Here is a 9958-nt window from a genome sequence, read left to right on the forward strand (position 1 = left end):
ATTCCTGTTATTTAGCCCACCCTCATTAAAATAAATGGAGTGGACATAATAACAGAAACACTTGTCACTATAACACAATACAGTTAAACAGTACCACAAACTACATCTTCCAAAATGCAGTTGAATCAACACCTATCTGAAACAGTAAAAAAATAAAAATAAAAAAACAAACATTATCTTCTTCATGAAGGAGGCTTTATTGCAGGGCTGTTGGATTGCATGAACTTTTAGCTAGGTGTCCCTAATAACCTGAAACAGGTGTAACGTTACTCTTCTACTGTTACTGAGGAGGAGAGTTACCTTCGTCACAGTTGTCACCGTGCTTGGATGGATCTGAGCAGATGTGGCAGGCAACACCCTTGAAGCCCGACTTACAGCTACATGAGCCGTTGCCATGGATACCATCAAAGCACTGGTGGAACAAAAATAACTAAAATATAAAACGCATCAACTGAGAGACAAGGCTGAGTGACAGAGCTGTCGCTCACCGTTCCTTTATCGTAGCAGGGATGCTGGAATCCTCCAATACAGGGTTTACAGTCTGGACCATAGAAACCTTTACAACACTCTTCTACCTGGCAAGCAAACACACACACACACACACACACACACACACACACAATCATGGACAGATTATGAGAAAATGGACCCACAGGCACCGACAGATAAGAGGCCCCTCACCCCTTATAGGACCATCAATAGTTTAGTGTGTTTATAGTTGTTCTGTCTCTCTTTTGGTAGTTTTGCATCTCATTTTAAGTTTTATATTTCTTTATGGCTATTTATGGGTTCCACATTAGCAAAAAAGAAAGGAACAACTATGATGGTTTTTATGTAAAAAAAAAAAAAAAAAAAAAAAAACGATGCATTTTTCAGTGCTTCCTCTCTCACCTTTTTGGTGGTGTTGGCGCAGTTTTTGGCGCAGCCTTTACTGAGTGTTGGATGGAGAGGAGACACGACGTATTCACAGCCAATCTGATGACTGTCCTGAAGAGACAGAAACACAGATTTGTTGGATTGCTGTTCTCATCCACGTGGCCAAACAGGTCATATGGCAGAAGGAAAAATATTGGTGTGGAAAACTAAATGTGATTTCTGAAACACTGATCTGGCAACCAGAAAAACAGTAATTAAAATTATTTATAAGAACATTTTTAAGTAAGACAATATTGTAATTAAAGTTAGTTACTTTTATTTCTTTCCAGCCTAGAGGGTCTAGTGAGACTCAAAACTGACTGTATAAGCCAACAAACTGTACAAAATGCAGCCTCCAGTCCAAAGCTAGTGTTAGCAGACTAAAAAGTAAATGTGTCAATCAAGTAGAATGCTCTGGTCACTGTTAATATCATATAAAGCACTAATGTTGCACAAAACTTGAATTATTCCCAAATTAAAATCATAGTAATTCAAAGGTAAAATTATGACCATGCTAGGTCGCTAATGTTACCAAAACAAACACATTAGCTTTAGATGCCAACACATCCAGAAGGAAGAACTCATCTGAATCAAATCTGAGACCTTTAGCTACTTTTAACCCTCTCCATCTAGAAAAAGACAAAAATTGTAACCCTTGTTTATCTCTTTCTTTCATTCTCTCTGTGTAAAAGAAGCCACCTCTTCACTCTGGCAGCCACTACAGCTGAGACGCACCACGTCCTCTCCTGTTGTCACTGGATTTATCGGATGTTGTGTAAAATCTTAATGCACCTTTAATTGTGAAACTATGCCAATTGGGTGAACAAGAAATAACATAAACCATACTCTGTGTTCAACAGACTGAAACCAGGAGAGTTAGACATTATACATCTTCTTTCTGGTCATTATGGAACATGTTGTATACCAAAATACTGTCTCATACAGATGGGAGGTTGAGAGGAGGTCAAATACAGGAATGGTGTATTGTACCATTTCAGTGCTGCCATCTGGGCACTCAGTGTTATGGAGGTAACTGCAGTGAACACATGGACCCACAGTGATCTCGGTCTCAATGATATCACAGCGGTGAGGCAGGATGGGGAGGATGGAGGGCGGGTACAGCAATCCATCAATCATATGTATGATCCCGTTGGATGCCATGATGTTGGTGCTCACCAGATGGATGCCCCTTTCACCCAGTAGAATCTCACCCTGGGTGAGCAGGTAGTGTTAACAGAAATCGCTAATGTTTATTATTAACCAGTAAACAAGACAAACTCAGAGACACTTTGAATAATCAGACACTCACATCATCAGACACAGTAATGGTGACGAACTGATTGGCCATTGTCTGAATCCGAGGAAGGGCGGCCAACTCATCGACTGTCAGCTATTGTTAGAAAAATTTAACATCATGAGACGAAGGAATGCTGAGACTTTGAAAATTATCAAGGCATCTTTAATTATTCTTGCAAGAAGGAGCATACAACAGCTACTCAAAAGTATCTCTGCAGTAAACTCAAAGGAGTGAACCGCCTCGAGAGCTACTTATACTATTCACTGCAGTTTTATTGCTCTTTGTTCTCCCAGGCAAACATTTGTCCCCTCCAAGTGCGGGGGTCAGGTCACCATGTATTTTTTTCTTATCAGGAGATTGCCTATGTCCTGACTTCCCAACCTAAAGAGCAATAAACTTTTACAAGCAGTTTCCTGAGTTCCTTAAGCTAAAGAACATCATTTTACAATGACTACACATTTGCTCACACAAGAAGGAAAGTTATGTCCAACAAACAACAGCCTAAAGACTCTGCTGTTCTCAAGACTAAAATTGTCTGTCCTGAGGGTGACACTTGAGGGTTGCTCAGGGGTCATTAAAGGATATATTCACAATTTTACAAGCCTGTTTTAAAACAACTGTTAGGTGCATCTGTTAATACGGCAGCAGGTTTTCTTGCTTTAATAATTCCTCCTGTTCATACTGGCCATTACTGGCCTTCTCTAATGTGCTTCCAATGTAAGTGATGGGAAAGTTGAGGCCAACATTAAGTTTTAAGCAATCTGAAATAGTCAAGTGAAGTGGGTATCTTCCAGAGGTTTTACTGTAAAATTCCCCCTTTGTGTTTCCTGGTTCAGCTGCAGTGGACAGACTAACAAAAAGTCGAGACAATTGTTAGACTCAATGAACTCAAACTGTTTATTTTAAGACAGACTTGAAACCTTTAAATCAACATACCTCTAAGATTAAGAGGTAAGTTGTGTAGATGTGGTCTGTTAGGTCATGATATTTTGTATCTTGTTGTGGATCAAGACAAAAGGCTAAAAGGAAGAGAGAAGCAGGAAGGAAGGACTAACAGACTGATGCATTGTTGGAGGAAGTGTGGGGTGGGGGTGTCTTACCACAGCCTGGGTGAAAACATGGTGTCTGAGGAGTTCCTGAAGTTTATGTTTGGCCTTGAAAAGAGCAGAATATCATTAAGCAGTTCTGATAATCTACACATAACATAATAATAGCTATGTTATTAGCACTACTTAGCACATTATGTAGCTAAGTATACATAGTGTCATCTTTTAAACTTACTTTGGGCTCTTCCCAACTACACTACATAAACAAGAACACTCAGAGTGCACGTACATGTACCTGCGCCAAGGCACAACACAGGCTTACACAAATGGACCCCTTGTGAAAAATGAGCTCCAGAACAACAGTTTAGTGTCCTAAAATCCTTGAACTTTACCGGATGCAGATCATCTTTTATGGTATGATAGGCAGTTCTACTGTGCATCTCACCTGAACATTTCAGGGTTCTATCTTCATTACAGGCCAAGCTATGGCAGAAAATACAGTATGCGTTAAATGGGGTTTTCAATGTTAAATTTAAATGGCCGTCAGATCTGGGATCTGGATCAGATCTGGACGAAATATGGTCTGATGACAGACAATGAACTATTTTGGTTTAAATTTTTCCCCATGTTTATGGGAATTTTATTTGACCTTTGACCTTTTTCAGCCAAAATCTAACCACTTCTAAGGTTAGTCCCCACCAATGTCTGTACCAAGTATGCTAATGACCCATCCGACTGTTTGTCTGTAATCCTGCTAACCAGCAAACACACACACACACACACACACACACACACACACACAACGGAAACATTACCTCCTTGGAGGAAGTAATAAAAACTTGAGTACTAATTACACCTGATGCCCATCCCCATATCATTACATCATTCAGCATGTACAGGATGCTGCCATCTCTGGCTCGGTCCACAGCCTGGTTGGTGGGGACAAACACAGTCAGGGGTCCTGGGCCCCGCAGAGGAGGGGGTGACCCACAGTTCTACAAGCACACAACCGGATAACTGGTTAACATCAGTTATAGGTTCTTGGCCTAAGACAGAAGTAAACAGTTGTAAACCAAGTAACAAAGCTTCCAATTTTGACCCAGCAACCGTGGATTTATCAAAAATTATGACCACTCACAAGCAGTGTGAAAAAAGCAGCAGCTAGCTAGCTAAATAAGCTAATGCTAGGTTAATTAAGGTGGGTAAATCCCAATTCCCTTAGATTGTAACTCACTCCTCGAGCCTCGCTCAACCTGGGCGTCATTCCGGTCCAAAGAAGTCTTTTGTAGAGTGACATGCCCCTTTATCATAAATGAGTTGATTGCTTGATTCATGTCTCCAAAAACATGTTTCCTCCTTTCCTCATAAACTAAAACTTATTTAGTAGAAATGTGTTTTTTCTTTCTAGCTGGACTTGTTGTACCACATTTCAACAGGGCTAAGTGGGTTGGTGGTTCCATTGCTTCTCATTTAACAGAATTAGTAGAATATGGTTCACTTTTAACACTTTTTAGGATAAAGATTCAACGAGTATGGCAAAAGTAATACTATTTCTGATAAGTTCTGCTAGGACTGCTCAAGTGTCAACTTACCCAAGTCAAAAATAGCAGAAAATAGCTGCTAACATTAGCCTAAATTCTGATAGCGTATTATCAAAATGAAAATAAGGTAATATAAAAATGATGTTGGTCTTAAAAATACCACTACTTTACTAATGTAGACAGCAATCTAATTAGTTAGCCATGTTAATGTTAGCATCTCGCATTAGAGCAGCCAAATTTATTCATGACACTTTTGCTCTTTGACCCTTGAAAATCTTTAAATGCTGAATTTCTCTGTTGCTGCAGCTCCATGCACACATCTCCATTACACCTGAAACACTCCATCAGGAGATAAAACCAAACAACTGTGTGACGTTATCATACAGAACAAAATACTCACATCAACCAGAGACAGGAAGCGGTTGTACTTTCCATCTTTAGTCAGAATCTCTCCAATTGTCTTATCAGCAAACTGGACAGAGATGGAAGAAGAAACTCAAATGGCTGACATTCATAGACTGCAGCAAAAACAGATGAGTTCAGGATAAAAAGTTGGACTGTATTGTTTTAATATAGGCAGCACATTATGAAAATCAGGAAATCATTTAGTATCAAACATACAGAGAACATTTCCTCAAAAATGCTTCGATAAGATTGTCTAAGCTTTTTTGACACTTTTGTTCTATTACTGATGATGGTACATTTACAGTTAACCTTGTATTTTGTGCTTTCAAGGAGTTTTCTATAGTTGGTGAACTGACCCTTTAACTCACCTGTTCGTCGTGAGGAGGCTGCTCAGAAAGTGTGTTTATGATTGGCTGATTGATGATGTGGATGATCCCGTTGGCTGCTGGCAGGTCGTCCTCCAGGATGGTGAACAGTCTGCTGGGGTCATCCATCAGAATGAACCTCTGCAACGATAGACGCGGCCAGTGTGTTTATGTGCACTTCACTAATCTGGTTATTTATTATTATTATTTCTGCAATAATCTGATTTCTTTAACATTGTGTAAACCAGAATCCATGTTTCATCTGATTTATTTGATGTGTAGACATGAAATTTGGTTTCTAACAAAGTGTTCACAGGTGAAAATGTGCGCAAAGGAAACTTCAGACAGGGAATGTCACTCTGGTAACAGGATGACAGTAAGCATCATTAATATATAACTATACACAGACTTGTAACAGTCAAATACATTGACACAGTCTTCTCTTATTACAGAGCCTGTCCTCCACACACTTTCATTAGTAGATCATCATTCTGCCACACTTATCATTTAATATGCAATAATCTAGTGTGTAGAGGCAAAGGTTGGAACACACACACTTGGAAGAAACAAAGAGTCTGGAGAAATGTCTGAACAAAGCTCCACCCACTCTCTCATCACAGACAAACAGGAAAAACAACTTACTATTCCTTGGTACAGAGTTGAAATGTTCACACGGAGAGACGATAAAATTCACCTTTACACCAAAAAACTGAAGAGAACAGCTGGAACACTGGGATTACTGGAATACTTCAAATGCTTTCAGCCTTCACCCTGCTGTTGACTCCACATATTTAACTGGTAAAGACAAGTTAAAGTTAAAGTAACTTTGAAAGAACTATACTGACTGACTTCCTTCTCTGCCTGCTGTGTTTACTGCTTCAGCCACGGACAAAATGTCTTGCCGATTAGAGGAGGATCTCTCCTGTCCGGTCTGTCAGGACATTTTTAAAGATCCTGTTGTCCTGTCATGCAGCCACAGCTTCTGTAAAGGCTGTCTGCAGAGATGGTGGGAGGTGAAACAAACACGTCAGTGTCCATGCTGTAAAATAATATCAAGGGGTGAGCCTACTCGTAACCTGGCTTTAAAGAACCTGTGTGAGGCCTTCTTACTGGAGACAGACCAGAGAGCTTCAACAGGGTCTGAGGGTCTCTGCAGTCTGCACTCTGAGAAACTCAAACTCTTCTGTCTGGACCATCAGCAGCCAGTGTGTGTTGTCTGTCGAGATTCAAAAACACACACTGACCACAGATTCAGACCCATCGATGAAGCAGCACAGGATCACAGAGAGGAGCTCCAGAAATCCCTGAAGCCCTTACAGGAGAAACTGAAGCTCTTTGAACAAGTTAAAGGAAACTGCGATCAAACAGCAGAACACATTAAGGTCCAGGCCCAAGACACAGAGAGGCTGATTAAGGAGCAGTTTGAGCAACCTGGCCTTCAACATCTGGAACAAGATGAAGGAGGTGGTCTCCTACACTCCTATGGTTCTGGATCCAAACACTGCTGACCCAGAACTCCATGTGTCCAAAGATCTGACCAGTGTGAGATCTGGTATGCGACAACAGCTCCCAAAAAACCCAGAAAGGACCAAATTCTCTTGCTCCGCTCTCGGATCTGAAGGTTTTAACTCAGGGACTCATAGCTGGGATGTAGACGTTGGAAAGAACAAGGACTGGGAGCTGGGCGTGTTGGGAGAATACATCCAGGTGAACGGACGGTTACAGTCTGGACTGTGGAGAATTATGTTTTCCAACAGTAAGTTCACAGCGTTCTCCACATCAGGCTCAGAGAAAGATCTGCCACTGAAGAAGCAGCTCCAGAAGATCAGAGTTCATCTGGACTTTGACAGAGGAAAGCTGTCGTTCTCTGATCTTGATACTAACACACACATACACACATTCACGCACACGTTCACTGACACCCTGTTTCCATATATTTACACTGAGAACAATCTCCCACTGAAGATTTTACCAGCAACAGTCTCTGTGACAGCGGAAAAGCATTGTTAGAGATTACGATGACAGAGTTTAGCAGCATTTCCCATGAGTTCACTATCACAGAGTTACTATTTGCCAAGGTATCGTTATAGTAGTCGACCACTATGAGCAATGCTGCAAATCAGTGGCAGTGCTGGACTTACATTAGTATTGATTTAATGAAGTGGAGGAGTATATTAATGTTTTCTTCAAAATCATTTTTCATATTTAAATAAATTAGACAAACTTGTCAAATACAGTAATTTTATCTTAACACAAAACCAAAAAAACAGTGAGATTGTTTAAATTAAGGACTTGTTGTTCCCCCTTGTTTGCGAGTACCCTCATGTAAATATTACATTTAACAGTTGTTAAAATTTCATACATTTTGAAGGGGACAATGGCCACTTGACTGGGCGCTAAGGCCAAGACAAATGAGATGATATGTACTGTATGTGTACATTGCTTATGTATATAGTCTGAGCAGAAAAATGACAAACTAGAATAAAGTGTAGATGCTTGTAGAATGGTTAAAGGGAAATATCCAGAGGCAGTATAGTAACACACAGCTTTAATATAAATTTTGGATGGTAAATGGTGTTATCTGTGCACATTTAGAAGGCAAACTAAGCTCTTATTCTCTACTCTCTGCTGATGTTGCCTAACATCGCGGGTCAGAAGAATCATGGATCTATTAAGGAGAAAACAGAGGAAAGGGCATATAATTTCTCTTAAATACTGAAGATCACTAACTGTTTGTAAAAATGTTGTTACCAAGCAGTGTTAAAGAGTGATCATTTTATACCAACTTACAAGACTCACAGAGGTTTTATGAGGAGGACTCCCGGGTGAACAGCTTTATTAAGCACTGTTCTCCTTAATACATCCATAAACACACACCTACGTGAGTGACTGAGCGTGACCGATCATTTACAGAGATCGCTCCTCAGATCTGATGGATCTGAAGAGGGCACGCCAGTCACTGTGGCCATGAAGTCCAACAGATATGCTGGGCATCACTGCGACATCAGTGTAATTAAAATTAGTTATTGCTATGTCAACAATATGAATGCCAAGAACACTGATGAAATAAAAATTAAAACTTATTTTATAGCTTGTTGTGATTTCTCTCTAACATTTCTTTGGGTTACTCCGATTACAAAACGGTATCATGCCCGGACTTTTTCACGAGTTGCCCTTTCACACATGTAGCACACAACGGGAGACTGTCTGTGTCAGACGTGTTCTCACCTACTGGAAATACTCTGTTTGGTTGATGCAAGGAGGGGCGTGCCCAGGTAGAGTGCACAGGAGGTGGGATATGATGAGGTCAGGTAGCCGGTTTGTAATTTGGTCATAAACAACAGTCTCTTGCTTTGTCTGACGATTCTGGCTCCGGCTCTTAACAACAGAAGTTCCTGAATCACGTTGCGTGTCCAGTTTGGTATTTTAGTTGACGTCTTCACTGTAAATGACCGTTTAATTTCACCATCAGATGTTTGTGTTCTTCCAGTTTTGCGCCAGTCACATGATAGAATGTCATCAACAAGCCCAATAGCTCCATGTGAATACTGTGGACTATAAGCTGCTGTATACTCACATGGGCTCAACTCCAGCTGCCTCGGACCTTACGAGGTCTTTGTACTAGGGAGCTAGCAGAGTAAAGTTCACCTAATGTCCAGGTGGACTGACTTGGACATTAGTGTTGTCACATACAACTCCACCGGGTAACGTCTAGATAATTTCAGGGTTCCAGTGCATGTTGTGTGCCTGTGATCATCATAAATATCTAGACAGTTTGACCCTTACAGCTAAATATCAATAATATTTTAACAGCTAAATATCTAAGGTATTGTAAACTTTTTAAGATACAACAAAGCTTCTAGTCTTGAGTTTTCTGACAAATCAGTACAATGGAACTGAAGCTTTATTTTCTACTTCTAAGTTCTACTTTAACCCATCTGTTAAGTTCAATTCTCAGGAACAGCAGTGATGTTCCTGGGTTAATTTTACCATTACTAACCATTTCAATCACTATTTAGTGCAATGGTGTTCTTTACCTCTCACAAATTATGGTTCAATGAGGATAATGCACTCATTTTTCATAAAAAATGCATGTTAACGCTATTTTAATGTACATTGGAAAGACCTACATATAAAATACATTATTTTTACATGACATAGGTTTTTTTTTATTTTATTTTACATTTTGAAATCTTTTCTTTTTATGAAGTAAAGACACTGGAGAGAAGCATTACCTTGTTGCCTTTGGTCCTCAGCTTGGCTCCTCCGTACAGGTTGAAGTCTCGTCCCTCCAGATCCTTGTAGAGGTGCTGACCCAGGATCAGGTGGTTTTTACACACTAGCTCATCATCAACACCCTGCAGAGACAGTGTAGGTGAGTAGATCACT

General features: G+C 40.2%; 1 protein-coding gene across 1 annotated transcript in view; it reads right to left on the reverse strand.

Annotated features, from left to right (window-relative positions):
* stab1 (stabilin 1) overlaps positions 1-9958 on the reverse strand; it is a 68260-nt gene that overhangs the window by 48766 nt on the left and 9536 nt on the right. The window contains exons 12-21 of the mRNA XM_020611175.1: positions 9805-9927; positions 5573-5710; positions 5200-5271; positions 4140-4253; positions 3313-3366; positions 2225-2305; positions 1906-2127; positions 892-987; positions 489-575; positions 301-412 (exon numbers count right to left, since the gene is read on the reverse strand). Of these exons, the coding sequence (XP_020466831.1) occupies positions 301-412; positions 489-575; positions 892-987; positions 1906-2127; positions 2225-2305; positions 3313-3366; positions 4140-4253; positions 5200-5271; positions 5573-5710; positions 9805-9927 (1099 nt within the window). The remainder of the gene's footprint in view (positions 1-300; positions 413-488; positions 576-891; positions 988-1905; positions 2128-2224; positions 2306-3312; positions 3367-4139; positions 4254-5199; positions 5272-5572; positions 5711-9804; positions 9928-9958) is intronic.

This window comes from Monopterus albus, unplaced genomic scaffold (assembly GCF_001952655.1).
Source record: "Monopterus albus unplaced genomic scaffold, M_albus_1.0 scaffold110.1, whole genome shotgun sequence".
In the NCBI taxonomy this organism is placed as follows: Eukaryota; Metazoa; Chordata; class Actinopteri; order Synbranchiformes; family Synbranchidae; genus Monopterus; species Monopterus albus.